At 56.3% G+C, this 26,242-nt stretch overlaps 15 protein-coding genes across 15 annotated transcripts; 11 read left to right on the top strand and 4 right to left on the bottom strand.

Moving 5' to 3' along the window:
- Positions 1-494: 494 nt before the first annotated feature.
- Positions 495-1,091, top strand: DL89DRAFT_22917 (uncharacterized protein). Its single transcript, XM_040884883.1, has one exon. It carries the CDS (start codon positions 650-652, stop codon positions 1,010-1,012), a length of 363 nt encoding a protein of 120 aa, XP_040748010.1. The 5' UTR covers positions 495-649; the 3' UTR covers positions 1,013-1,091.
- On the bottom strand, positions 1,092-2,606 carry DL89DRAFT_22946 (FCP1-like phosphatase). Its single transcript, XM_040884888.1, has 2 exons — positions 2,152-2,606; positions 1,092-2,023 (listed from the first exon to the last, which is right to left on the bottom strand). The coding sequence occupies exons 1-2, from the start codon at positions 2,529-2,531 to the stop codon at positions 1,171-1,173; spliced, it is 1,233 nt and encodes a 410-aa protein (XP_040748009.1). The 5' UTR covers positions 2,532-2,606; the 3' UTR covers positions 1,092-1,170.
- Position 2,607: 1 nt separating this feature from the next.
- On the bottom strand, positions 2,608-4,454 carry DL89DRAFT_22945 (uncharacterized protein). Its single transcript, XM_040884887.1, has one exon. It carries the CDS (start codon positions 4,246-4,248, stop codon positions 2,776-2,778), a length of 1,473 nt encoding a protein of 490 aa, XP_040748008.1. The 5' UTR covers positions 4,249-4,454; the 3' UTR covers positions 2,608-2,775.
- Positions 4,455-5,242: 788 nt separating this feature from the next.
- Positions 5,243-6,815, bottom strand: DL89DRAFT_22943 (uncharacterized protein). The gene is made up of 2 exons (XM_040884886.1): positions 5,928-6,815; positions 5,243-5,805 (listed from the first exon to the last, which is right to left on the bottom strand). Exons 1-2 carry the CDS (start codon positions 6,619-6,621, stop codon positions 5,447-5,449), a joined length of 1,053 nt encoding a protein of 350 aa, XP_040748007.1. The 5' UTR covers positions 6,622-6,815; the 3' UTR covers positions 5,243-5,446.
- A 153-nt stretch (positions 6,816-6,968) lies between these two features.
- Positions 6,969-8,050, top strand: DL89DRAFT_264591 (uncharacterized protein). The gene has a single exon (XM_040886313.1). The coding sequence runs from the start codon at positions 6,998-7,000 to the stop codon at positions 7,817-7,819; it is 822 nt and encodes a 273-aa protein (XP_040748006.1). The 5' UTR covers positions 6,969-6,997; the 3' UTR covers positions 7,820-8,050.
- Positions 8,051-8,124: 74 nt separating this feature from the next.
- Positions 8,125-10,213, top strand: DL89DRAFT_264590 (uncharacterized protein). The gene has a single exon (XM_040886312.1). The coding sequence runs from the start codon at positions 8,496-8,498 to the stop codon at positions 10,077-10,079; it is 1,584 nt and encodes a 527-aa protein (XP_040748005.1). The 5' UTR covers positions 8,125-8,495; the 3' UTR covers positions 10,080-10,213.
- DL89DRAFT_264589 (signal recognition particle, SRP19 subunit) lies at positions 10,208-11,320 on the top strand. Its single transcript, XM_040886311.1, has one exon. It carries the CDS (start codon positions 10,226-10,228, stop codon positions 10,844-10,846), a length of 621 nt encoding a protein of 206 aa, XP_040748004.1. The 5' UTR covers positions 10,208-10,225; the 3' UTR covers positions 10,847-11,320.
- A 523-nt stretch (positions 11,321-11,843) lies between these two features.
- DL89DRAFT_208425 (uncharacterized protein) lies at positions 11,844-12,107 on the top strand (the record flags this gene model as incomplete). The annotated part of the gene is made up of 1 exon (XM_040884136.1): positions 11,844-12,107. A coding segment is annotated over one exon (264 nt), but the record flags the coding sequence as incomplete, so codon positions are not given.
- A 165-nt stretch (positions 12,108-12,272) lies between these two features.
- Positions 12,273-14,943, top strand: DL89DRAFT_22885 (uncharacterized protein). The gene has a single exon (XM_040884880.1). The coding sequence runs from the start codon at positions 12,461-12,463 to the stop codon at positions 14,915-14,917; it is 2,457 nt and encodes an 818-aa protein (XP_040748002.1). The 5' UTR covers positions 12,273-12,460; the 3' UTR covers positions 14,918-14,943.
- DL89DRAFT_264587 (TBCC-domain-containing protein) lies at positions 14,936-15,932 on the bottom strand. Its single transcript, XM_040886310.1, has one exon. The coding sequence runs from the start codon at positions 15,885-15,887 to the stop codon at positions 14,970-14,972; it is 918 nt and encodes a 305-aa protein (XP_040748001.1). The 5' UTR covers positions 15,888-15,932; the 3' UTR covers positions 14,936-14,969.
- A 548-nt stretch (positions 15,933-16,480) lies between these two features.
- DL89DRAFT_254567 (uncharacterized protein) lies at positions 16,481-16,873 on the top strand (the record flags this gene model as incomplete). The annotated part of the gene is made up of 1 exon (XM_040885286.1): positions 16,481-16,873. The coding sequence occupies one exon, from the start codon at positions 16,481-16,483 to the stop codon at positions 16,871-16,873; it is 393 nt and encodes a 130-aa protein (XP_040748000.1).
- Positions 16,874-17,603: 730 nt separating this feature from the next.
- Positions 17,604-18,507, top strand: DL89DRAFT_254566 (uncharacterized protein; the record flags this gene model as incomplete). Its single annotated transcript, XM_040885285.1, has 2 exons — positions 17,604-18,188; positions 18,229-18,507. 2 exons carry the CDS (start codon positions 17,604-17,606, stop codon positions 18,505-18,507), a joined length of 864 nt encoding a protein of 287 aa, XP_040747999.1.
- Positions 18,508-20,462: 1,955 nt separating this feature from the next.
- On the top strand, positions 20,463-22,826 carry DL89DRAFT_22878 (uncharacterized protein). Its single transcript, XM_040884878.1, has one exon. The coding sequence runs from the start codon at positions 20,766-20,768 to the stop codon at positions 22,563-22,565; it is 1,800 nt and encodes a 599-aa protein (XP_040747998.1). The 5' UTR covers positions 20,463-20,765; the 3' UTR covers positions 22,566-22,826.
- A 203-nt stretch (positions 22,827-23,029) lies between these two features.
- DL89DRAFT_264586 (uncharacterized protein) lies at positions 23,030-24,988 on the top strand. Its single transcript, XM_040886309.1, has one exon. The coding sequence runs from the start codon at positions 23,247-23,249 to the stop codon at positions 24,600-24,602; it is 1,356 nt and encodes a 451-aa protein (XP_040747997.1). The 5' UTR covers positions 23,030-23,246; the 3' UTR covers positions 24,603-24,988.
- Positions 24,989-25,002: 14 nt separating this feature from the next.
- Positions 25,003-26,063, top strand: DL89DRAFT_264585 (PH-domain-containing protein). Its single transcript, XM_040886308.1, has one exon. The coding sequence runs from the start codon at positions 25,367-25,369 to the stop codon at positions 26,018-26,020; it is 654 nt and encodes a 217-aa protein (XP_040747996.1). The 5' UTR covers positions 25,003-25,366; the 3' UTR covers positions 26,021-26,063.
- The last annotated feature ends 179 nt before the right edge of the window (positions 26,064-26,242 follow it).

Below are 26,242 nucleotides of genomic sequence, written 5' to 3'. Positions count from 1 at the left end.
ACATCGAGAGCGAGTGACGACATACGGTGTCTTGGCGAGCTCGACGCATCCCCATCAGCTTCTGTATCCGCTGCTTTGTGCTGTGTCCTGCGCCGCTTCATCCGGTGCTTCGCACCATGGTCCTGGCCGCCCTTCTCGCTTTCGTCCGTGCTACTGTCGCCAAACGCATCGCTGCTATCAGCCTGGGCCTCATCCAGCGCTTCAGCGCCATCCTTTGATCCAATGCGCTGCCGCATGGCCTGTTTCATCGCGACCTGGCGCAGATTAACGCCGCTGTTGCTGTGCGAATTGCCTGCTGGTGTCCGCGGGCGCTCGCTGTCAGAGTCGCTCTCGTTCATAAACTCGTCAAGCTCGCGCTCGACATCGTCCCAGTCAAGGTGATGAAGGTAGTCTTCGACCTCCGACTCGCGGATACGGAAGTTCGCCTCCTGCTTCTCAATCTCCTCCTCGAGATCAGTGGTGTTGCCGCTAAAGTCGTCATCGCGTGCAGACTGCGCCTTTAGGCGCTGTAGGGCGGCGGGCTTCGGCTTCTTCTGGTCGCCCAACGTGTCCTCGGACTTGCGCTTGCGCGACCCAGGAACCGGAAGCGCTTGGCAAAGCTGCGGGATCGCTGGCGGGGTCGTCGTTAGCGGGCACAATAAACGACGACATGCTCTCGATAACGCTGTCTGGTGGCTGCTCGGTAGTGCTCGCTGCTAGCTTGGCCTTTTGGGGATCCGATCCGCTATCGTCGTCGTCATCAACCGACGATTCGTCGCTGGGCTCGCCGTTTCCCTCTTCCAGCTGCTTGTTGCGCGCATCGACAATATCCTTGTCCTCCTCAGTACCACAGATACTGTGTCTCGTCAAGCCTTGTCCACTGGCTCATAGAGTCCAGCAGCCACGCAACAGTGACGACGATTGGCGGGTGCCTGCGCATGTTTCCGCTCTTGGAGTTTTTCAGACGCCGTGCCTTGTGCACTTTGGCTGTATCCCGTTTGCCAGCGACCATAGTGCGTGGTGCGCTTGCTGACATCAGTCTCGCAGCGCGCACCAAACTGCTCAGCCCACCGCCAAAGATCGCTTTTCTCGGGCGGCGGAGCACCAGGGTGGATGGGGATCACTGCGCTGAACACCAGAGTGATTCCTTTCAGAACACTGTTCTTCATGCGCGGCAGCAGAGTTGTCACATCAGGCAGCGGCGGGACTGAGGGAGGGCTTGAGCTTGGCATAGTAGTTTTGGTGCAGCTGGGTCAGCACCTTGAGCATATGAGTAAGCTCATGGTCGTTGTCGGAGAGCGTTGGCTCTGGGCGTCCCTCGGGCTGATCAGTGTCCATTTCCTTGCCGTTATCGTCGGTATCCGGTCCGGCGCGTGGAATCGGTGTGGTGGGCGGCAGCATGCCAGAGTTGATATCGCCGACGCCGCTAAAGAAGGCGTATGGCTGGACCTTGATGAGGTTCGGCGACCACTGCCAGACATCAGCGCGATCGTCGAGGGCGACAACCATGCTTGTGTCGCACGGGAACAGGCGCCGCAAGGTCTTGTGTGTGACCGACCCGCTCTCGTCGCGCGACAGAATGCGCTCCTTGAAGTACCTGTGCCCGGGATCAATTGTGGCGGCAACAGCCTCGGCGTAATGGCGTGTGCCCATAGTGTAGATGTGCATTTCGTACATATCCGAGATCTTCTCCAGAAACTCGCGCAGGTTTGGCCGTAGCTTGATGTAGTAGCGGTGCGGGCCGTCGGGCAATACAAACGCGCCAATGTCGTCGGGCAGGGCAGTCGGCGGCTCGCTGGCACTGCTGTTGGGTCCGTGGTAGTTTTCAATGAGCCACTTTTCAAAGCTCGGGTCCTGCGAGGCGAAGGCATGGATGATTGTTTGGTCGAGGTCGATGATCAGGGAGAGCTTCTTGGCCTTCCACAAGCGGTGCATGGTCTCGCTCTCGAGCCGATTGGCCTCCTCGTAGCTGACACGCAGGCCCTTGGCGTCGTGTGACATGTTGATGTTAGCCCTCGACGCATCAATGCCCGACTGGTCAACACTATATTAAATAAATACCGGCGAATCGATGTTAGCACGCAAGGTGGTGGAGGGGAGGCGCGTGACATGGATAGCTAGCATCGAAAGTCCAGATGTGCATATATCCAGGTCCATCGCTCGTTTACTTACCGAGTCATATCCATGCCGCAAATCGAGCAGAGGCCGTTGAAGACTACGTCATGGCCGCACGGCTGGGTAATCTCAAGCAGGGCATCGCCGTGGCGGACGACCTCGCCAGTCCTGCCCAGAATAGCCGTGACCTTGCCGTCCAGCGGCGACCGCAGATACTCGCGCTTCTTCATGTAGCCATCTTTGTCAATGGTCCTTCGCAGGGCCTGCTCGAGAACAGGGTCGGATGATACGGGCTGATTTGGGTCGACTTTGACACGGTATTCATAGGTGAGCAGCGGCGTGTCCTTGTCGACGACATCGTCTACTGTGACTTTGAATTCAACCACCTTGGCTGGCTCATGTCGCCGCGGAATGACTATCGTGTTGACAGCTTCCATTTGTGATAGGAGAGATAATAAAAGCCTGCTGTGTTGAGGGGGGTGTAGGAGGGATTTTGCTTGAAGAAAAAGTAAAAATCGGAATAAATTTTTTGTTTTAAACTAAGGAGGAGATTTGCTGGCGGCGCGTGGACGCGGTTTTTATGCGGTCGGCGATTGTGAGAGGCAGGCCGGCTTATGGAGATGGTTGTGCGGCAGGTGGCCCGACCACCCCTACTCCAAAAATCAGTGGGCCAGGCTTCAGTCAGTACGAGGTTCGCCCACTCGGCTGGAGACGAAATTGCGCATCTTTCGGAGGAGTGGTCCAGCGTGACACAGGACAGAGGAACCTCAGGCAGGAGAGCCGACGGTGGAGACAGTGCCCGGGTGGCCAAATAATAAAGTGCGGATCAGGTGGGCGGCAGACAAGCTTCTGAGGAACAGGCAACCCCTCACCGGAGCCACATTTTCTTCTCTCCCAGGCTTTCTGTTTTATTTTTATTCCTCCACACTTTTTGCAAATGCGCCTGACAATTACAGTGCACCCGTCGACGACGTTCAACATCGAAGTCGACGACTCCATGGAGCTCGAGAACCTGAGGGCACTGCTTGAGATGGAGGCAAGTATGCAGGCAGCAGGCAGGCAGGCAGCAGGGGCAGGTGCAGCAAGGTACACGTCACTAACCAGGGTATTACGTAGGCAGACATCCCAGTGCAGAACCAGACGATTCTGCATAACGGGCAAGCGCTGACGAACGCAAAGGCATCGCTCAAGAACCTTGGACTGCAGAACGACGACATGGTGTACCTGTTTGACAGCACCAAGCAGCAGGCGCCAACACCAGCACCAGTCGCAGGGCCAGCGGCGGGAACCAGCCCGCAGATGGAGTCCCTGCGGCAGCGGCTTCTGAACGACCCGGTGCTCCTGCAGCAGCTGTCGCAGGGACAGCCGGAAATCGGAACGGGCGGCTCGGTCGAACCCAGCAGAGTTTGCGCGGCTCGTGGGGCAGCTCGAGGCGCAGCGGCAGCAGGCGGAGCAGCAGCGGCAGCAAGAAATCGAGGAGCTGAACGCGGACCCGTTCAATGTGGAGGCGCAGCGACGCATTGAGGAGGCGATCCGGCAGGAGAACGTGGCACGCAATATGGAGATTGCGATGGAGCACAACCCCGAGTCGTTTGCGCAGGTGACGATGCTGTACATCAACGTGGAGGTCAACGGGACGCCCGTCAAGGCGTTTGTCGACTCGGGTGCCCAAGCCACGATTATGAGCCCGGACTGCGCAGAGCGCTGCGGAATCATGCGGCTGCTGGACACGCGGTTCGCAGGCATTGCGCGCGGTGTCGGGCAGGCCAGGATCCTGGGCCGTGTGCATAACGCGCAGATGAAGGTGGGTGGGCAGATGCTGCTGTGCTCGTTTACGGTTATGGAGGGGAAGCATGTGGATCTACTGTTCGGCCTGGACATGCTCAAGCGCCACCAGGCGTGCATTGACCTGAAGCACAACGCGCTGGTGATTGGCGATGAGAGCATTGGCTTCCGGCCCGAGCACGAGCTGCCCAAGATGATAGACGACGCCGAGCAGCCCGAGCAGACAGGCGCTCCGGCTGTGCCGCCAGGTGGCATGGCTGCGGCACCGGCAGTCCAGCCAGCGGCCCAACCAGGGGCTGGCCAGGCCAAGTACCCGGAGGAGACGGTCCAGGCGATCATGTCGTTTGGCGTGACTCGCGAGCAGGCCATCAGCGCCCTGGACGCAGCCAGCGGCAACCCGGACGTGGCAGCCAGCTTCCTGTTCCCTTGAGGCTGCAGCTAGAAATAAATGGTATTAGATAACTAAGAAACTTATTGGGTCTGCCAGTTGTTGAAGTTCTGGTACTGGTTCAGCGGGAAGCTGCCGCCAAGCGGCTGTCCTCCGCGACGGGCACCATTTGGAACCGTGCCCTGGTGCTGCGGCGGCTGCTGCTGCGGCGGAAGTTGCTGCGCAGCCGGGTCCTGCTGCTGGTGTGGCTGTTGCTGCAACCGCCCGTCGGCCTGCGGGTGCGTGCGGTTAGGGAGCATCAGCAATGGATTGACGCCATAGATGCCCTGGGTGCCAAACATATTGTGGAGATGCGGCGGCTGCTGGGCTTGCTGAGCCTGCTGCTGCAACTGGATGCTGTTGGCGTCGGTAACGGCGGCAATGGAGTTCGCCTGGGGCCGCGAGAACTGGTGCTGCTGCTGGTATGTGGGCAGCGGCGAATTTGACGGCAGCACCAGGTTGTTGATAGCACCCAGAGGCGGTGACGTGGCGGTGACCGTGGGTTGGCGGTACGCGGGATTCTGGCGCTGCTGCGGATTGTGCATGTACTGCTGCTGGTACTGGTGGAAGCCGGGCGCCTGGCCCTGCATCGACGTCATCGGATTGGTGACGCTGAGCTGCGGCGACGCGGCCGAGGCGGCAACAGCGGCTGGCTGGCGCATGCGGATATCCACGGCCCGCTGGGCCTGCATCTGCATCTGCTGGGCTTGGGCTTGGGCCTGCACCTGCTGAGCCTGTTGGGCCTGTACCTGCTGGGCCTGCTGAGCCTGCTGGGCCTGTTGAGCTTGCTGCTGGGCCTGCTGCTGGGCCTGCTGCTGAGCTTGCTGCTGCTGCTGCTGCTGCTGCTGCTGCTGCAACTGCTGCTCGCGGTTCTGTGTATTAGCAACGCTCCTGTCAAATCTGGCATTGCCAGCTGCATGCTGCTGTCTTTCGTACTGCTGCTTCGCAGCATCATCCTCTGGTGCAGCCGCAGCCGCAGCCGTCCCAGCCGCCGCAGGCTGATTAGCAGCTGGATCAGAGATCACCGATATGGCGGTTGGCCGGGGCGCCGGCGACTGCCTGGCATAGCCGGGCGGCCGCGACACTGCTCGCTCAGGGTACGCCGGCTCGGTGCTAAGAAACACCGACGGATCGCGGGCCTCAGCCGACACGCCAGCGGCCTGCGCCCTGCTGTGCGAATGCACCTGCATGGGCTGCGACGGTAGCGCCAGCGACGTGTTGACCGACCGCTGTGCAATAGCCGGCGACGACGCCGCGTGCTGCGAAATAATATGATGCGACAACGTGGCCAGAGCCAAAGGCGTCGGTGTCGGCTCCTGGGCTGGCGGCTGCTTCTTCTTGCTTGGCTTCGGCTCCACCGGGTTTTTGCGCGGGCGGCCGCGCGGCCGCTTCACCACGCCAGTGGGCTGCTTGGGGGCAGGCGCAGGGGCAATCGGCGCAACCCCGGCGTTGCCGTTGAGCTCTGGCGAGTGTTCGGTGCGGCGCGCGGCGATCGGCGGCTCGGTGCGTGCGGGCGTTGCAGGCACATGCAGGAACTGGGCCGGCGTCGGCGCTGCCACCGAGGGCGGCGGCGGCGGCGCTGTGCGCATGCGCACCAGGCCGCTCTCGTCGGCGTCGGCGCCGCCCTCGGAGATTGTCGGCAATGCGGGACGGTCGGAGTTGCTGCTTTTCCACTCCAGGTGCTGGTTGAGCCGGCGGATCTCGCTCAGAACCTCGGCCACTGCGTCTGGGTTGCGTGCGGCCGACCAGCACAGGTCCGAGCACGCGGCCGACAGCTGCAGGAACAGGTTCTTGAACTCCTCGGTGGGCCCGCGGTAGCTGCCGTTTTCCTGCGCTTGCGTGGCCGCCGCCGCCGCCGCCGTTATGCTGGCCACGTCGCCGGTCCGCAGCGAGTTCGGCTGTGGCACCAGGGCGTCGTAGCGAGCCGCCAGCGAGTGGTTGTGCTCGAGCCGCAGCATGATGATCTTCCACATGCCTGAGGCTTGCCGCGACGCCCGCGCCAGCCAGCGGCATCCGGTCTTCATGGATTTCCGGCGGTGTGCGCCCGAGTGCGCCAGGGACTTGTGCGAGGCCTCGGGTGTCTCGGCATCTGACCGGCCCACGCTGTCCTCGCGCTTCGCGTCCTTGCTACGCGGCACTCCCTCGGATGAACACACGATGTCGCGTTTGCGGATGGTCCCTTCCTTGTCGCGCTCCACGTCGTCTAGTCGCACATTGAATCCGTTCTCTACCGCGAATTGCCGCACATGCTGGATAAACGCGTCCTGCGTTGCAAACAGCTGCTCCGGAAAAAGCGTGCACTTGTCGTTGGACATGCAAATTATTAGCAAGGGGTGGGTAGGCTAATTCGGCTCTGAACCCTCGGGTGCCCGTGGGGGGTAGCTGGGGGGGTTCGATTAAAATTGCTATAAAGCGCTAGAAAATAAGTGTTGAAAATACACAAAAAAGCTGGCGTCCTTTCTGACCAGGCCGGGGTGTGCCTTACCCGCTGCGCCTGCCCCCCTCCCCAAATATAGCAGCCCTGTCCTCCATCCTGACTGCCCCTGCGAGCCGGTCCCGTGATCAATTGCTCCCACGAGCTGCATATCCTGAGTCGACTGCCGGCAACACACTCTCACGCTATCGCACTGCTGCACTGTTGCACCGTCACCACCCTCCAGCTCACACCCTCTCACCGCCCTCGCTCTCACAATGTCCCTAGCACGCCCCTCGTCGTCTCTCATCATCACTGCCCCCTGGCGGGCAGCAGCATCGCCCTACAACTACCGCATCCTGATGGCCAAGCGCGTCAGTAGCGGCAGCTTCGAGAACGCCTATGTGTTTCCCGGCGGCGTGGAGGAGCCCAGCGACTCGCAATGGCAAATGTCACCACACAAGGTCTGTGCGCTCCGCGAGACCTTCGAAGAAACAGGCATTCTGCTCGCCTCGCCCACATCGACGGCCAGCCCTGGCCAGGACTTTTTCTCCCAGTGCTCCACCCGCACGCTCCTGGATATCCGCCAGATTGGCCGGTGGGTGACGCCGCGCGAGCAAAAGAAGCGCTTCGACACGCGCTTCTTTTTGCTGTCGGTGCGGGATGCCGATACGGAGATTCTGGGTCAGATCAAGCGCGCCAGCGTGCAGGAGTCTGAGCTGGTGCGTCTGGACTGGCTCACACCCGGCGAGATCCTGGAGGCCAACAGAGGCGCCACGCTGCCGCTGTTTCCACCACAGTTCTATATTGTCAACGAGCTGAGCAGGTGGCGCAGATGGCAGGACCTCGGCGCGGATCCGCTGGCGCTGGGCGACCCCGATAACCCTATCGAGCCGCTGCTGATTAAGCACAATGGGAATATGGTGTCGCTGTTCCCGGGCGACTGCGCCTATCCGAGAGGCACTGAGAGAACCCCAAGCGCCAGTCTGGATGGCTGTGACGGCCCGCTGCATCGTGTGGTGATGAAGAGAGCCAAGACTGGCGGATTCGTCCAGTGCGATCTCCAGAAGCGCCTTGGTGTGAGTGCGCCAAAGCTCTGACGTGTGCCTCCGTTTCCCCTGTTTTTGGCCGAATCATGCGATTCTGATCCTCCCTCTCCACCAGAGGCGTCATTGAGCACCGCCCTGCTTTATACAGCCCGCGGATCGGCACTGTGCCATGCGTCGGCTTCCTTGCACATGTAGTGAGACCTGCCTTCTATTTTTGCCGAGAGGTGTTGGGTTGCTGGCGATAAAAATAATGAATCTGCCAAAATAAACACTCTTCATCACCGAGTAACAGGCACGCAGCGCTGTCAAATCACCTGGAGGCCTACTGGCGCCTTCTCTCCTCCACTGTTTGCATGCACTTCTTTTCTACCACCTGCTCTTACTTGTAACCATGCGTCTGCCGTTCAGCCGTAACAAAAAGTCAAAAAAGCCTAACGAGTCCTTTGACAAACTGCCAGGCGACGATGCACATTCCTATGCCTCTGATGGCAGCGACATCGCCAATGACGGGACCGCCCGCGATTCCCTCTCCAAACCCAACCTCGGCGACATCGCCGGGCAGCCGGTGCACAGCTTGACCAGCCGGCAGCGCGGGCTGTCAAACGGCAGCATCGGGTTCTCAGTGACCAGCGTCGGACGGCCGATATCCACCGTGCTATCGAACCAGCTGCACTCGCCCTCACACGATCTGCAGCTGGCGCAGCTTGAGGAGGAGCTGGATACGATCATGGACGAGATGGGTCTGGAGGGCGAGCAGCGGATGAACATGAAGGCGATGCCGGTGGACAGCAAGCTGCAGTTGATCCAAACGCACAAGATGACGAGCCACGCCCAGAGGCTCATCACGCCGCTGTCGGAGCACCTGAAGATTCTGACCAAGGCCGGCACGCAGTCGCTGCCACGGTCGCGACTGGAGAAACTGCGCGTGGATATTTCGTACCAGAGCGTGCAGCAGATCCGCGGCTTCATCGATGACGGCGGCCTGAAGGTACTGCTGAGCCATTTGGTGCAGCTCAATAGCCGCAAGACTGCGCTCCGCCGCCAGGACGAGCTCATGAAGGAGCATGAGCTGCTGAGGTGCATTCTGGGTGCGATCAAAGTGCAGGCGGGTGCCGAGTATGTGACCGACGGGACATCACACCTGCGCCATATCCTGAACTCGGTCGATCCGCGCTGGCTGCAGTGCTCGACCGTGGCCCTGCGCATTGTCTGCTATCTGCTGCAGCTGCAGAGCCTCGAGTGCTCGGACGCCGTGGTGGCTGCATTGTTCCGCAGCGACGACCTGTCGGATCCCAACAATAAGCGCTCGGCCTTTGTCGCCTGGATGGAGACCGTGGAGACCGCGGCTGGCGAGTACAGCGTGGCTCAAGGCAAGGACCTGGTGGCCGAGTCGAATATCGTCGAGTTCATGTCATACACGCTGATGCTGATTGGGGCACTGCTGGACAACAACCACGAGGATCTGGCCCTGAGGGTCAAGCTATACAGCAAGTTTGGCGACCACGACATGTTTGCCCTGTTCAGTTCGCTCAGGAGCTGGGGCGTGTCGGTCATTGACTCGCATCTGAACCGCTGGGACGAGGTGCTGCGCCGCGACTACAACATCGCGCGATCGATGAAGCCTGGCCAGATCCTGATGGAGAACAGCCGAGACAGCTCAGTCATAGACAGTTCGGCATTCAAGACTTTTGTGGAGCGATACGAGAGGGCTAGGGATGCCCACCTCATCGACCAGTCAGACGACGATGCCGACAGCTACCTCAACATGAACGTGTCCACATATGCGATCCCGACGGCCAATAGCGAGACCACCTACGAAATGCCCGCGGCCCGGTTCGACTCGACGCGCTCAGTCCCACAAGTCTCGCACAGCGACCACCCCTCGCCCAGCAACAATAACCCGTTCTTCCACAGCCTGAGCAACTCACCGCGGCCGCTGTCGACGTCGGCGGTCGACGAGAGCCAGGACGTGGAGGCGCAGAGGGCGTTCCCGTTCACCATGCATAACCGCAGCCGCTCGAATGTGGCGGAGACCGGGAGTCTCCGGGCACTGCGGGCGCCGGGCGCGTCGCCGGGCCCAAGAGCCGCCATTCCACCGATGACCCCGGCCAAGAGCCCGGCGGGCCCTGTGGGATTGGCGAAGAGCGCAAATGTGCTGCTGCAGAAGTCGCTGGCAGCCATTGCGAACGACGGCAAGGGACTAGCGCTGGGCGAGGCAAAGGAGCTGTATCGTGAGTTGCTAGCAATCTCGCAGGTGACGCAGGAGCTGCTAGACACCGTGGATCTGGCAGAGTTCAGCAGCAAGCAGTAATGGACTAATCTCGGTCACCCATCATCGCTGTAACCTCGCTGGCCCTGCTTTTGAAGTACTCTAGCCTGCTTTTCTCTCTTTGCAAATTTTCATTACTTTTTCCTCGTTCTAATTTCAGTTTCTTTTTTTTTTTTTTTTTCATACAGATGGCAGGCAAGGCTGTAGATTTGGACGTCGATGACATGGACTTCCCACTGCCAGAGCAGCAGTCGCGCGCGTTCCCGGCCGAGGGCATCCGTATCGGGCAGAGCCTGGGTGGAGTGAAGTTTGTGAACGACGAATCGCGCTTCAAGCGGTGGGTATGCCTGTACCCGCTGTACTTCGACAAGGCGCGCTCAGTGGAGCAGGGCCGCAAGGTGCCGCAGTCGTTGGCGGTGGAGCAGCCGTTTGCGCGGCAGATCGCTGCCGCGGTCAAGGAGGTCGGCTTCAACGTGTGCTACGAGCCGGGCAAGACGCACCCGCGCGATTTCTTCAACCCCGGGCGCGTGCGCGTGCAGCTCTTTGACGAGGAACACCGGCCGGTCCGCCATGACATCCAGACGCGCAAGAAGCTGATGCGCTATGTGGCCGAGAGAATGCCCCACGTCAGTGCCGAGCGCGAGAAGGAGCCGACGCTGCAGGATCTGATTGACTCGGGTGCCATGCCTGTGTTGCCTGGCATGCCGCCGCCCGGCGCCAACAACGACGAAGAGGAGCCGGCTGCGCAGCCCAAGCCTGGCAAGCAAAAGAAAAATAAGAAAAAGGGAAAGGCGAAGCATCTTGTTTGAAGAATACACATGACTATGAATGCACGTTGGTGATGCGCCAGTTGCCTGGTGTGTATATGTACACTTTGTTGTCCGGTGACGGGCCCGGGGGCGGCGACGGCGGGAATGTCACGGTGTATGACGTGGTGGGCTGTTCATCATAGTAATGGTGGTGTTTGACCACAGTCTTTGCGGGCTTTCTGGCAGGCTGTTCGCTGTGGTGGTGGTGATGGTAGTGCTTGACCACAGGCCGCTTGGGTTGCGCAGTGCTGTCGGATTTCGGGAACAGCGAGAACCTCTCCTTGGGCTTGTCCTTTTTGCGCGCCGTAGTACATTCATATACGTCGTAGTGCGACTTGACAGTGCACTGGTGGCCGTTGGTAGGCGCACAGTTGCAATGCGTGCAGACAGTCAGCGGGGTCTTGTGGCGCCAGTACTCGCCATAGCGCCTGTCGCGCTCGGCGCAGTGGGGACAGCAGTGGGCTGCGGTTGCCGGCTTGCCGAAAAGCTTGTCAAAGAATCCCATGGCAGGAAAAATGATAAAATGAAATAAAAATCAAGGAGTGAAGGCGAAGAACAACGCGGCGAGGTGTTTCGAATAAAAATTTTGACAGTAAATCGTCAAAGCGCCAGGACTGCATGTCAGCTCCTGGGTGCATGCTTTGCACAGCGGCGGTTTAATACAGCATGCACCCCTTTGGTGCCAACTGCACAAAGCAATTGCCCAATATCGCTTTCTGTGGTGATGTACATACCTGGTGTCCGAGATCAAGGCGCAAATAGCAAGTCATGTGGATTGATCGGTTGATTTGCAGATTCCTGCGATGCTTGCCGTGATTTTCTATTTATCTCCAGGCTGCATCGCAATTTTTCAGCTAGTCTTGTCTCCATTTCCTCTCGTTCCATTCCTAAAAAAAATTCACCACAGTTGTTTGAAATCATGTCGTCGTTGCTTGCGCGTTTAACCGGCCGGGCAGCCTTCACCATGGCCCGCAGCATGTCGACAGAGGCAGCAGCCGCCACCGAGAAGGTGGGGCGGCAAATTGCCATTCCGCGGCCGCGCGGGCAGTTCGACAGCCCGGCGACGTTCCTCCAGACGATCGGACGCGGGTGCGAAAAGTTCACAGACAAGTTCCGCGACTGGGACCATTTGTTCCGCGCCGACTCGCTGGCCATGAAGAAGGATCTGGGCATCGGACCCAAGCAGCGGAAATGGATCCTGATGTGGACCAACAAGTACCGCATGGGCATTGATCCGTATCTGATTGAGCCCAGCAAGAAGCACTCGATGAAGCGCGTCGACAGACTGGCCAGGGCCAAGAGACGCGGACGCAAGTGAAGGGATCTTTCAATAGCTCGCCTAATGTTGCTTGCCAAAATGCCACTAGCGTATATCCACAATTGTTTTGATCGCCAGTGTGTGCGATGGTGGCACTCGTCTGGGTGCCAAAGTGCCCTTCACGTCACACCTCTTCTCCTGTTTCCACCTGGAAAACTTTTTTCTTCTACTTTTTGGCCCTCTAATCGCAATAGCACGCTTTTCTTGTATACCGAGCACAGGAGAGAACCCCACAGCTGCCGCTATAGCCAGTACACCCGCGTATTTCTTTTTCCACGAGCAGCGCAAACCCGCAAATGCTAAAGTTTGAGAATTCGTTCTGGGACAATCCAGGGCCAGGACAGCAGCCCCGATATGAGCGGGGGCCCCAGCGGCTCTACGAGAAGCTCGAGCAAGGCTCCAGCGAGTGTGACGAGCTCCTTTCCTTTCTGCGCGACCGCGTGATGATCGAGGAGGCGTATGCCAACAGCCTGCGCCAGCTGTCCGAGCGGCGGCTGTCCCCCAAGGGCTTTGGGCGCGACGAGGGCGCGACGCTCAAGACAGCGTACCGCGGGCTGGTCGCCGAATGCATGGCGCTCTCCGAGGCCCACGCCGATTTGGCGCTGGAGCTGACCAACTCTGTGATCATGCCCCTGCGGAATTTCGCCACCGAACACCGTGCCCGCGTGCGCTCGTCGTGGAAGATTATCGACGACACGGTCAGGCGTGCGTCGGCCGAGATTAACCAGGTCGACAGGAACCATCGGGTCTATACGCAGAAGGCTGCCATTGCTGAGCAGATGCGTCTGAAGGAGAGCCCGTCGGCGATGCAGCCGCCGGCTGGGTCCGATGTCTTCGAGGTGAAGCCGCGGCCCAGCATGAACCTGCCCACGGCGGAGGCAGCAGCTGCGCATGCGGCCGATGTGGCGCGCTCGGGGGCTGAGCCACTGTCGCCCATGGATGGACGTGTGCTGTCGTCAAGCGGCGATATCGGCGTGATCCACTCGCCGGTTCCGCCAGTGCAGGGTGAGCTAGATGTGGCCAGCATTGTGCTCGGCAACGTCGCCCTGACCAGGCACGAATTCCACGTCATGCTGCAGCGCATGCAGACCGAGGTGCAGCAGCACGACGTCAGATTTGGCATCCTTGGTACATTCCGCGGGTTGATCTCCGGCGAGAGCCTTGCTGGTTGGTGGTGCACCAACTATCCGACTGTGGTGCGCAACGAAGCCGACGCGATCTCGGTCGGCCAGAGCATGATGAATCAGGGGTATCTGCGCTTCATGGGTCGCGGCTCGCAGTTCCAGTCGCGCTCCAACGCCTACTACCAGTGGAAGAAGCCGGCGCTCGAGTTCCAGAGCGACGACGACTATGACAGCGACGATGAGCCGCTGGGCAACCGCCGCCCATTCATGGGCAAGGTCATGACGTACGAGCGGGCGCAGCGCGAGGCTGACGAGGCCAGCTCGATCTACCGCGATTCGGCTGTGCGCGCAGAGCTCCTGCGCACGGACCTCGAGGAGGGCCTGACAAACTACCTCGAGACGATGGAGGTCTGGGAGCTCAACCGCCTGATGAACATGAAGAGCACCATCAGCAGCTATGGCAAGGTCTGCAAGCTGCCAGTCCAGGCAGAGCTCTCAATCGCCGACCGCCTGGAGGTCTATGAGGAGAGCATCAAGCCGCAGCAGGATATCCAGTGGGCTATCGAGCACTACGGCACGGGGCGATTCACCCCACGGCCGATTCTGTTCCGCCCCTTCAGCCTCAGCCCGGCCGAGTACCAGATCTTTGGCGTGCCGCTCGACGAGCAGCTGGTGGTCTCACACAAGGACATCCCGCTGTTCCCAGCTAAGGCCCTGAGTCTGATCCGCAAGGCGTCACGGGACATGGAGCCTGCAGACCGGTACAAGATCTGGACCACTCGCACGCTGCTGAAGAACATCCACGAGCTGCGCAACGGCGTCAACCGCGGATCGCGCGTCACACTGAAGCAGCTACGCGAGTACGACCTGGCCGTGGTCGCCAACACTCTAGTTCTCTACCTGCTTGAACTGCCCCGCCCGCTGTGTCCTGATGAGATTTACGACCCCCTGCGTGCCGTCTACGGTTCGCGCAGCGAAAAGGACAGCTCGCTTGACGCCCTGCAGTCCATTAGCCACTTGTTGCAGGGCATCAGCTACGCGCACCTGAGGACATTGCAGGTCCTGTTTGCTACCATCAACGAGCAGATTCAAGGCGATGTAAGCCCTGAGCGGGAGGAGTTTGTGCGTGCAGTCAGCCAGCGCCTTGGCCCAGTTATCTTGCGAGCACACGAGATCGTCGGTGTCACCGTCAACCGCTTGCCGGAGCACTTTGCCCGCGACCTGATCGAAAACTACGATGTCATTTTGGCCAACATCCAGATTGAGCGGCCAACCAAACCCACAGAGCAGCCCATCAAGACCCACGAGGACGTAGACGAGCTCACCCGCAACATGGCTTCTATGGACACCGGTGCTGCTGGCAGCAGTGCTGCTGCAGTCGTTGGGCCATCAGCTATAGCATCGCCGCGGGTATCGCTGGAGAAGCCGCGCGCGTCCCTTTCGGCAGATGATGCCCAAAAGACAAAGCGGTCGTTTGATGATGACGAAATCTCTGTTGACAGTATCTTGGAGGATACGAATGATGCCAACCACAACTCGGAGAGCATGGATTACTTCCTCAAGGACGAGGACTCCGACGGTACCGACGATGACGACGATGACGACGATGACGAGGACAAGGACATTTAAACTACATTTTTTTCTTATCTCTTTCCAAACTACATGTCTATTCAGCTCTTTTCTACATTGCTTGAGGCAACACATCGAGTAGCTTTTGTCGAGGATGCAAGGCGTCATCCAGAGCCGACCAGTCTGCGATCGGCGAGTCGTTTAGCGACCAATTTGGCGATGCTTGGCGTTTGAGCCAGTTGAAATCGTCCACCTTGTCAAACGAATTCGAGATGCCTTTCAGCCCTGACCTTGCAAACTCCTCCTCCATGGCCTTCGATCCGAACTCTGGGTATGGCGCAAACCGGATCTCCGTTGACTTCTCAATGATCGGATGGCTGGCACAGTGCAAATATACATCGATATTCCGCGAGTTCTCCATGCGGAACTGCCGCACGCCAATGATGAAAACGCAATTGCTGGAGTCACGGATCGTTGTCGAGCCCGCAAATGGCCCACATATAACGATGCAATTTTGGAGTCGGCGGCAATTCAGTGCGCGTAGCGAACCGCCAATGCTGCGCAGATCCACAACACTCTCGGAGATGTCGCGCAGCTCGCCGTCAGTTGATGCGCTTGCAGCTGACCGTGGCTCGGCAACCACCCACTCGCCGGCAATATCCTTGAACACGTACGAATCCGAACTATCAGTGCTATTCGCCGCCTGCTCTGGCTGCGGCTCCTCGGCCTTCTTTGGCTGCACTTTGCTCGTAGTCGTTGCCTTCTTGAACTTGAACCCGAACCGCTTTGTTTCGCTTTGCTTGTGCAGCAGTGCGCGCAGCTCCTCCAGGTCCTTGGTCAAGTGCTTCTGGTCGTATGCGGGCAGGTATATGTTTGCCTCGCGTAAGGCGATATCCAGCTGGCGGAGGCGCTGGGCTGCTTCGGATCTGTTGCTGGCGATTGTGGACTTGATCGTAGCGTACTCGGCACGGAAGTGCTCGTAGAACTTTCCTGCCGCTGAGGCATTCGCCATGCTGCCTGCAGATGCCATGGCTGTTTTTCACACAGGTTTTATGGATGAGGAACCTAGAAAGATATAAATAGGCTGTGACAGTTGCTATCGCTGCCACTTTTGCAGTCCGGATTTGTATTTTGCTGTTGGGTAAGCCAGGAGAATGGGATTATCTGTGGGAGCAGCACCTTGTTGCTGAAAATAGCGCTTGGCCATGGGCAGATATGTGAAAGTGCCGTCAACACCAGAGGTAGACAACCGGCTAAGCAGCGTGTAGTGCGCTTCGACAGGTTGCCAAGTCTACTTTAGCCATCTACAGGATGCAGCTTACCACTGTAGTATCTTGTGCTGCAGCCCATGAGCAAAAGGTTTGCCGGACATTGTCAGAGAGTTTTGGATACTTGCAACCCTGTCGTGTATATTCTAGAACATAAAAGCTGGTATATCAAGTATAGATATTTTTAGAATGCTCCAATATTCCTGTGTTGCTTCTATGGTTATCGCAGATGATGTTGGCATCTTGGCTCAGGGCCACAATTAGGTTAACTTTTGTTTAAATAATTTCGTACGATGCTGTCCTAACACATCGACTTCACACAACTTTTCTAACCTATTTCGTCACTGTTTTGAAAATGCCCAGCATAATTTTGAGCTCGTCGGTCTTTCAGCATATGCTTAACCTCACAAATGTCGCTTTTGGCTACCTCCTGTCAGGTGTCATGTATGCTGTCGCCGTCAGTATTAGTTCTGCTCAGTTCGTGCAGTACACCAGGTCTGGTGGAAAAATGTTTCTTTATTTTGGCCGCTGGACTGTCCACCTTAGCGTCTGGAAGAAGATAGGCTATTTCATCGAGCTTGGTGTTGTGCTAGCCCCATCTCACTCCTCTGTTGTCTTGGAGCGCTTTGATATCCCTGGGATTGAGTACTGCAAGGGCATAGCCCGCAACATGACGCTGAATCCAGAACATCTGGCCACTACTCCCTCTGGCAAATGCAATGACCTCCTTCTAGATGGCTGGCTCTAGCATAGCTGCACTGGAATCGCTTATCCTCGCAACTTCCAGCTCGCAGATGCTGATGTTGTTCGGCGCAAAACTAGGTTCGACACTAGTTCTCGTGGATGGATAATGGAGCGAGATGACCCTAAGCTGGCATGAGGTAGTAGCACGGGCTACTTTCAGAACGGCTCTTTTGCTGCTCTTCCAGACCTGACCGAAGCCTTTGTTGAAAATGCGTCGGCGGCATTCGAGCCTGATCACATTGTCCAGAGCAGTCATAAGCTGCTCAACTACATCGTACCAGATTCAGATTACAACATTGCCGGTATGGCTGAGGGTAGCGCGCTGAATAGGTACACAACCACCTTGTTTTCTTCAGTCAACGATATGCTGGTTAATTTTTATACCAACAATACGCGCTTAGTTGAGAATATTCACGCTATTTCTCTCAGAAGGGACATGACTTTGTAGTACCACATTCGGATGAATAGTACGCACAAAGCCTATATTGATACGTATTATATGGACACACCATACGCCGGCATGTTTAAACAGTATAATCCCAACGTCAAGGACTCAATTGCCCCTTTTCAGTTTGGTGGATGTGTACTTGCATATTGAGTACTCCAGGAGCGTTTCGGAAGCCATATGCGAGCACGCCGATAGTTCGGTTAAGATTATGCGGACGTCCATGTGCCAGGGTCTTGTGGATATTGAATACGTATCCGGAAACATGTGCAATACAGTTTAGCACCAAATGGAGGTTAACTTCCTGGTAGCTGATGGCAAGGTGCGTGATTATTGGAAATTCAGTCCGGAATCGCTCAGCACAAGCATCGCCACAACAAATAAGGATGGCAGCATCATTAGTGGTATTACACTCTGCAGTTCGATATCGCTGACCCCTACCCAGAACCCCACTGCATGCAGCTGGTCTGTATTCAAAAAGTCAACCCGCAACTACCACACGCTTGCCTCAATTTTTGCATCTACCGGCAGACTCATTGAATCAGGGTCAATTCCCCTTCCAGGCCATGACTACAAGTATATACAGGGTGTCGTAGTCCACGCGAGCGGGATAGTTGCATTTTCGGTCATTCTTGCGTCTGCAGCAGTGCTGGGGCTGATTCTATTCCTGACGAAAATCATGAATCTTTATTCCTACCATGCAATGGACGTTGTTGCCAGTACAGCACTCGAGGAGAAGGTCAGTATATGCGAGCCCTCAACCCTGGAATACCACCATGACGGAAGCCACGATTCGGGATACAATATGGCTGTAAACGAGTTTGTTCTCAAGGGAATACGTTCGAACAAGGACGAGTTGTCTTGTGAGCCGACGGTAGTATGAGCGAATCCTGTTCCTATCTTCAATCACATAGATAATTGTATTTATTACTCAGAATTGTACCCACTCGAAAACACCATGGTGTGCGCACCAGCGGGAGCCGTTCGAAAGCTCACAAATGAAAATGGCTTCCAATGAGACCGATCCATTGTCATGGGTGTGGGCAAGTGCTGAGCTGGCTATAGATCCGCTCTATTCGCACAAAGATGACCCACAAATACGATTCCTCTCCAAGAGCATTTCCGGCAACAGCCAGTTTATGCGTCTGCCACCTGTTGCTGGTAGTTCCCACCAATCGCATACTTTGTTGTGAAGAAATCTAGGGCCGAGCTGATTTCGAATAGTTCGTTCGAATGCCAGCTTTACCAAGTTGAGGATGAGCTTGTGAAAATCAAAAGGCAGATCTATACAATCACATTTGCTCACAAAGAAACCTGGCATGGCCCAGGGATTCTGAGTTGACTGGCAGGGTTTGGGCACGCTGCTGCCTTTTCTGGTAAACACATTGCATCTTAGTCTAGTTGCTGTTTTGTGTGGAACACACCCAGGAAATGCACATGTCTGTAGGTATTCGGTAAGCTTTTGGGCACATTGGGCGGTGGGCCAGGCAGCCTCCATGTACTATCTGCCCCCTTGAATTCTATCCGGTCAGGCTGCATTCGAACTTCCCATGTGGTGATGCCAGATCCAATCGCTGATGTAGCGTCTGATTTCTAAAGGAGGGGCACTCTTCACAATCTCATACACAGACTGTGTGAATCCTCCTCCTCACATGCTACATTTTGCGGTGTGGGAATCGCTTTCCAGGATGTGAGCCAGTAGGCAGCAGCAAAAAGCATGCTTCGAACAGGATTTGTGGGGACTGTCGCTTTTCTGTCCAAGTAATAGTATGAGTGTATTCTTGACAGTCGACATCCAGCTTCAAATGCCCTGAGGAGGGAGGACCAGGCATGCAATCGGCAAGATATTTAAATAGCCCACTTTGCACACGGTGTCTGGGTGTTCCTTATCCTCTCTACCTTGTTCCCCAGTAATACTATTTTTCTTATCTTTCACTAACTCCAAGCCAGATCTCCATCATGAACTTCTTCAACGTCCCTGCCAGCGCTCTTCTTGCGCTTGTCCTGATTGTTGGTGTCGCTAACGCTAACCCGGCCGACCTTGGCAAGCGTGGTCGCGAATGCTGTGGCTACGCTGGTGGCCGCTGCCTTTCGTGCGACTAAATCTGTCAATACCATACGGCGACACCTGCCGCTCATCGATAACTTCATTTGAACGCTGGTTTCTCAAGGTGTCGCAATATATCCACTATCTAACTCCAATGTTGGTAGGAATCACCTGCAAATGCCTTTAGCTGTGAGACCGTACTATTGTGCTTAAATGTTTTACTGGCACTATGTGCTGCAATCAGCAGAGGTATTTTCACATTGCTGGGCTCGATTACATCTTTAGCTACGAGCACAGCCTTGTGGCCAAAACAACCTAGCTGAATGCAGGTATTGGTGAAAAGGGTGTTATAATCGTGATATCCCAAAATGTTTGCAGCTTCAGGTATCCTTTCTGTCTGATGAGGATGGGTTACCATGCGTCACGTAAACACCCACATTATCATAACTTGGTATGAATATGACGCTTACCTAGGTGAGAGGCTGCTTCTTATTATGCTGCTGGTATGTTCAAGTTCGCATATACGGTATTCGAACAATGCTTGGATTGTGATGTCTGACCATCGGGAGGTATTGAGAGACGTAGTAATCCTTACGTGGCACTAGAATACCAGACACTGCTCATAACAGAAAACAATGCGAGTTCATGGTGTCCTTGCCAGAACAATTGGTATTACTACCGATTGAAAACAAGCTAACAGAATCATGGTCATGGCCACCACTGACACCAAAAAGGGTGTCGTTGGCCTCACTTGCAATTTGCTGTGTGCTAATAGCAAACAGATATCTCTGTGGAATCATATGATGGCACAACCTGTAAAAGGGTGTCAATTTCCACCATCGCCAATCTTCCTTGCAAAGCTAGACATATCCTGACAATAGATTCCTGATAGCCATTCCATGCGTCAGAATCCCTTTGCGAGATCACTTGCATTGCTACGCCGACGTTCGGTTTCTGTCAAGGGCAGAGGTTGTCAGATATTTGACATCGGGATATTTGCCTGATTGGATCACCATCCTACATGTGCCTTTGAGCGGCTTTCAAATTGCTATGTGTAATCAAGAATGCGATTAACCAAGGGGCTGCACAAAGAGGGGCTGTCAGATACGCAGCGATCCAATGCACCGAACATGCGTGTGTTCTGCTGACAGCAGATTAACAGGTACTTGCGCCTAGGCTTGGGATTGGTTCTACGGTAGTTTTGCGGGTTGTTCTATTTTTGGTGGGGCGGGAGAGGTTGTCAACGTAGCACCTCATCGGCTGATATATGGAGGAGCCATGCGGATTGCACAGCGAACAACCACAACTCCGTTAAATTGGCCTTGGGCCGCTCTGTTGCCAATTTTGTGCTGTTTTCAACCTCACCTCTCCTCCCCCCAGCACATCGGTCCCTAAACAGTAGCCATGACGTTTTTAACTCCGACAGCATTCCAAGTCTTCCTTTCAATATCAGGCCTGATGACTGGCTATATTGCTGCGTTTATTATGTCCTTTATTGCAGCATGTATGAAGTCGGTACAATTCGCACAGTACACAACGTCAGGCATGATGATGTTGGCTGCATTCCCGCGGTGGACAAACCATCTTACTCCGTGGAGGAAGCTTGGGTATTTTGTGTGCCTGGTCATCGTGCTTCTTTCATACCACTCCTCTATCGCGCTTGAGCGTTTTGGAAGGTACGGAATGGAATATGTTGTTGGAGAGAATGCAACAGTTGCCATCGATTTTAACCTGCTAGCGACCGTCCCGCCTAGCAAGTGCAAAGACTACCTCGCAGACAATCTCCAGTGGTACAATTGCACTGCCATCGCCGACCCACGCGAATTCCAAATTCTGCCATTGGAGGACCAGCAGTTCTCGACAATGTTCAACGACACGTCTCGCGGATGGACAATCGACAGGGAGGATGTTGAGACCGCATGGGTGTCTCCTCAATTGTACCTTCAGAACGGCGCGTTTGTCGCTCTGCCCGACCTGTCGAGATCATACCCTCAGAACAAGTCGTCTGTATTCGAGCCAGACCATGTTGTGCTGACGAACATGACTTATTTTGATGTTCAAAGTCTGTACCCTATCTCTGGACGAACACACAGCGGAGTATACAATGCCCTGAACATCTTTGCCACCACGCAGTACAATCTTGGCCCAAAGGGACTGGTGGACTACTACAGTGACAACTCCCGCCTGACACAAGGAATCTACGCCATTCAGCTGGACAAGGACATGATCCTGTACTATCACGTTCGGGTTAACAGCACACACCACGCGTACAACTCCACCTATTGCAAGGACACGCCGTATGGGGATATGTTTATGGAGCATTACGCCAACATTGCCGATGCCGGTGTGCCCTTCAGCGAGCTCGACAGCAACAAAGTACACAACTATACTGGCCATGTTGCCGACATTGGTTTTGAACACACCGATTCCTCGTTCAAGGTGACGCTTACAAGCATCAGCCAGCAGAACGCACGTCTTGGCTACATGAGCAGCAACATGTGTGACACCTACTACTACCAGTCGGAAATCAGATACAAGATCGTTCAGACCGAATCCACTGGTGGTGGCACAGTCGCTCCTGCAGAATTTGGCACCAGCATTGTGACTATGGACGAGAACGGCTACAACATTGCAGGAATTTCGTTCTGTAGCTCAATTGCGCTATTCAATGACCCGTTTGCGCGCTGTGACTGGGGGAGCTTCACTAAAACCATCCAATACTACCACCCGCTTGTCAAGAGCGTGATGAGCTACAAGGGCGACCTACCGCCTGGCGAGATCCATGTAGCGGGGAACAAGTACAGCATCAAGGAGGGAATCTATATCGGAGCAGCGGCCAAGGCAGTGTTCGGTCTGATTGCCGGCCTTGCTGCTATCTTTGCTATTATACAGATAACCGTGCCTGGGTTCGGCCCGTATTCATCACACGCCATGGACATTATCGCTGCTGCATCGCTCGAAGAGCCGGGGAAGCTGGATGCGTTCCCTTGTGTGGCATTCCAGTATGACGGCAACCACATAGATGGCTACAGAGTCCGCCTTAATGGCTATGAAGTGCAGCTTCGACAATATGAGCAGCCCGGGATGTCGCGCAAGTCATTGGCGCCTTGGGCAAAGGCGAGCCAGAGTGATACCTTTTCCGACGCCGACACTGTATTCAGGAACTCGGGCGTATTTCGTCACCCTGTTTACAGGAATGTTTAAACACGGCACTAAGCTAATCTAATAAATATTGTCCTTTCATACAGCTTCAACGCTTATACACGAATTTCCAGCACACCGAATATTGCAAACGATTGGCCGGAGCACCACACGGCCCACGCATTTGCACTATATCGGTGTTTGCGACTACCGAACAATGGCCCTGAAACAGTCTACCAGGCCCAGCGGTCCTTTAGACTCTGTCTGAAACGCCGAGGGGCGGACAAGGACGGGAGGACCCATCCGGGGCCTGTTGCTGGCCACGCGAGCCCCATGGGTGCACAATGCACCGGCTCAGGTCCCAATTCTGGCGCCAGTGTACCCACCTGACAATGCCATGCTGTCCTGTTTTGTGTGGATAGCTGCAAGCCACAGGTTATATTGCACGAATATAGCAGACAAGGGCGACTAAACAGGGAGTTGCAGCTGTGGTGTAGATGTGGGAGTGGTCTCGCGAGCTGTGCTCCCTTCACTGCTAGTCTGCCAAAACCTCGCACTTCCCAAGAGCAGCCTATCCCAATACCAGTTATTTTCACCCGATTTTCCTCTGCGATGAGCCGACAGGGCAGCGTACCCAATACGACCACCACCAGCTCGACAGCCAACTGCAGCTGTGGGTCGGTTTGCTGGCTGTGTTGTGGGGGACTTGGGGGAAAGGTGGGGGAGTCGACCGCGGGCTCCAGCATGGAGCACGCCCAGCAGTCAACGTCCACTCAGCAGATGCGCCAGAACGGACACATCCGGCCCCTGCGCTCGTGGAGCTCGTCAGAGAAGCGAAGGCCGGTGGCTGAGGAGTCGATGGTGCGTTCGCGGACCAGCCCACGGAGATTCAGCGTGGGCGGCTCTGCCTCAGGGGCCATCAGTGGGTGTCGGTCCCGTGGCCAACTGGCGTTACACGCGTGGGCAGAAGAGGACGAAATGCAGCAGCCCATTTCGCCAAACTACTATTTGCAGAAAGCGTGTGGTGATCGGGCGGCAGATGGCGATCGCCGCGGAGCGGGTATAAATAGCACCGGCAGGCATTGGGTAGACGCAGGCAAAGAAGCACTTGGCGCCAAACCGTCGATCCCCGAAACACTGCACAACTTTTACGAGCTGGGGTCATCGAGCAGCTCCAGCGCACCGTCGTCAAGGCGCAACATTCCTGGGAGGCAAGTGCAGGGAGGGCGGTATTCGATTTCCATCCCGTCGATGATCAGCTCACCGCTGTCATTCAACCAGCCGTTTTTGGCATCCCGGACGTCGATGTATGGCAAGCACCCGCCGTCCAGCCAGATCCGGGCCGCACACATCGACTGGGACAGCCTGTCGATGATGGAGGAGCTTGGGTGGAATGCGCCGAGCAGCAGCCGTGCGGACTGGCAGGTCTGGCGCGGCCCTGGCGCGCCAGGTTTTGCGGCGAATGGCAGCACCAGCGGTCACGGGAAGGCCGCCAAGGGCGGCAATCCCTTTATGCAGCAACCCCAGGTCGCCTTTACGCAGCAGCTGCAGCTTCAGCATCAGCAGCAACAATACCTGCACTGTCTGCAGCACATGCAGCACATCAGCCAACAGCCCCACCCGACCCACCAGCAGTACCAAGGGCAGCAGCCCCACCACCCGCAGTTGCAGACGCACCAGCAATCGCAGACACACCAGCCGACGCAGCCCCCGCTTCCGACCATGCAGCCGCCAGCACATGCCCACCCGCAAGTGGCACCCCAGGCAGGGCCAAACGGAGCACAGCAGCCGATCCCTGTCCCCGGCGGGCACTTGTTTGGGGATGCTCTAGGAATGGCCGGCATAGCCGAGCACGGTGCTCGGTCGACACCGCTGTCGCTGCTGGGCGAGCGTGGCCAGCAGCTGGCGTGGGAGTACGCGCGCCAGTTCCACCCGATTTTAGTCAGCTTCTCCACCGCGTCGCCACACAAGCTGTCGGTGTCGTGGCGGTGGACGCTCTTGTTCTTCCTGGCATTATCGACGCTGTGCGTTGTTGTTGGAGTGCCGGTGGTTCTGACCATTCTGCTTCGCCAGGAGGAATCCTTTTTTGTGAAGCACTAGCTACCAAAACGTTTTCCACACGTCTTTGCAGAGCCCCATGCTTTATTTTTGCAAAGCGAACTGGTTCATTATTTTCATGCACCATCCCCAGAACACCTGGTCCTTTGTTTTGGCTTGTTGCAGGTTCGGAATCACTACTGAAATTAAAAAGTCTTGCGAAACCGTGGTCCCAGACAATGGCCTGCAGCGGCTCTTTCAAAAGAGTGAATGAACCGGCCACAGCTATTTTTAGTGCCCATTCGTGTTGTCGCAGTGCAAGACCGAAGGCACAGAACGGTCCCCGCCATTTTCGGGCCGCCGAGTGCGAGATTGTTGCGCAGTAGTCGGCGCCACGGCCAGGTGTGGCGGCGAGCATGAAAGCGGGGAAGCTAGGTCGCACAACTGTCGGGCGGGGGGTGGGCTGGGAACCCCACCCCGGGCCGCGCCAATGGCAGGCCGTAGACCGCTGATTGCACGACGCTAAAAAGGGAAGCGCTTGCAGCCCCAATGCACAGCGGTTTGCATTGATTTTCGCCCTGGCATTCATGGTTCTTTGTTGTCTTTGTTTCGAAAGGAAAATGCCACACCAGCCAGAGAAATCGAGCTGCACTGCGCTATTATAAAGACTAGGTCCAATCCTTCAGCCTCACGACAGACAAAAAACTTCCCTCTTCTCCTTTGTCGCTCTTTTTATTTCTTTGGAGATTCACTTCGCCTTGCACTTTTAATTATTCAGCTTCTGGCCTTGCCTATCCACTATTATTGCACCTCAGACACACACAAAAATGCAGACCCCTTCGTCTCGCTACTCATCCTCGCTCTCCTCGGAGGGCTCGTGCCCGCCGGTTCAGCTGCGCAAGCTGCAGGCAACACACGAGGGCTGGCTCTACAAGCAGAGCACAGGCTCGTTTATGCGGTCGTGGAAGCGGCGGTACGTTGTGCTGTCGGATGAGCGCCTTTATATCTTCAAGGAGAGCTTTGACTCGACATCCACAACATCTGTGGTGGCGCTGTCGAACTTCCGGTCCGTGCGGCGGGTGGCGAATCCGCGCAAGACCCCCTATGGTTTGGTTCTGATGACACACCGGCGGTCCTCTGTGTTTGAGGACCCGACCGACGAGGTCAAGGAGAACTTTGAGCTGGAGCTGTATGCCGAGTCGGAGGCGCAGCTGAACCAATGGCTTGACACTATCTCCAAGATCCTAGTCAACATGGACATGCGGTCGTTTGTATCGCCGCTGACCAGCTTCGATGCGCTGCTGCAGCGGGCAGGCAACATGCAGAGCCCGATGAGCTCGGTGCGCAGCCAGATTGCTCAGCACCGCGCGACATTGAGCCACTCGCCGTCCACAGCGACGCTGGTGTCGAATGGCTCGATGGAGGCCAAGGCGGTTTCTCCGCCAATCTCGGGCAGCGCCCTGGCCAGACTCGGCCTCTGAACAAACCACTCTTGCACACTCGCCCCCATTGTCCAATCCGCTTCTTTCACCATAGACTTTTTTATTCGCATTCTTATCCTTATAGACCGCATCTCTTTGCTAAATCCGCATTTTTCTTATCGCCCGCCCGCTCGTTTTCTATTACATCTTCACGCATCGTTTCCTCCTGTTTCTCTAATTAAATAAACGCACTCGTTGTCCCTTTCCTTTATGCCTGCTGGC

The sequence above is a fragment of the Linderina pennispora genome (genome assembly GCF_002104995.1).
Source record: "Linderina pennispora strain ATCC 12442 chromosome Unknown DL89scaffold_1, whole genome shotgun sequence".
Lineage (NCBI taxonomy): Eukaryota > Fungi > Kickxellomycota > Kickxellomycetes > Kickxellales > Kickxellaceae > Linderina > Linderina pennispora.
This window is presented reverse-complemented; position numbering and strand designations above follow the sequence as displayed.

Bases quoted from the DNA above. Each gene is read 5' to 3' on its own strand.
- DL89DRAFT_264585 (XM_040886308.1), top strand. From the start codon at position 25,367: ATGCAGACCCCTTCGTCTCGCTACTCATCCTCGCTCTCCTCGGAGGGC.
- DL89DRAFT_22885 (XM_040884880.1), top strand. From the start codon at position 12,461: ATGCTAAAGTTTGAGAATTCGTTCTGGGACAATCCAGGGCCAGGACAG.
- DL89DRAFT_22945 (XM_040884887.1), bottom strand. From the start codon at position 4,248: ATGGCCTGCTCGCGAGTCACGCCAAACGACATGATCGCCTGGACCGTC.
- DL89DRAFT_22878 (XM_040884878.1), top strand. From the start codon at position 20,766: ATGACGTTTTTAACTCCGACAGCATTCCAAGTCTTCCTTTCAATATCA.
- DL89DRAFT_22946 (XM_040884888.1), bottom strand. From the start codon at position 2,531: ATGGAAGCTGTCAACACGATAGTCATTCCGCGGCGACATGAGCCAGCC. The intron at 2,024-2,151 runs GTAAGTAAACGA...TATTTAATATAG, and splicing joins TGCGGCATGGATATGACTCG to TGTTGACCAGTCGGGCATTG.
- DL89DRAFT_264591 (XM_040886313.1), top strand. From the start codon at position 6,998: ATGTCCCTAGCACGCCCCTCGTCGTCTCTCATCATCACTGCCCCCTGG.
- DL89DRAFT_264589 (XM_040886311.1), top strand. From the start codon at position 10,226: ATGGCAGGCAAGGCTGTAGATTTGGACGTCGATGACATGGACTTCCCA.
- DL89DRAFT_264587 (XM_040886310.1), bottom strand. From the start codon at position 15,887: ATGGCATCTGCAGGCAGCATGGCGAATGCCTCAGCGGCAGGAAAGTTC.
- DL89DRAFT_264590 (XM_040886312.1), top strand. From the start codon at position 8,496: ATGGACGAGATGGGTCTGGAGGGCGAGCAGCGGATGAACATGAAGGCG.
- DL89DRAFT_22943 (XM_040884886.1), bottom strand. From the start codon at position 6,621: ATGTCCAACGACAAGTGCACGCTTTTTCCGGAGCAGCTGTTTGCAACG. The intron at 5,806-5,927 runs GCGCCGACGCCG...GCACGCACCGAG, and splicing joins GCCGACAATCTCCGAGGGCG to CCGCCGATCGCCGCGCGCCG.
- DL89DRAFT_22917 (XM_040884883.1), top strand. From the start codon at position 650: ATGCTCTCGATAACGCTGTCTGGTGGCTGCTCGGTAGTGCTCGCTGCT.
- DL89DRAFT_264586 (XM_040886309.1), top strand. From the start codon at position 23,247: ATGGAGCACGCCCAGCAGTCAACGTCCACTCAGCAGATGCGCCAGAAC.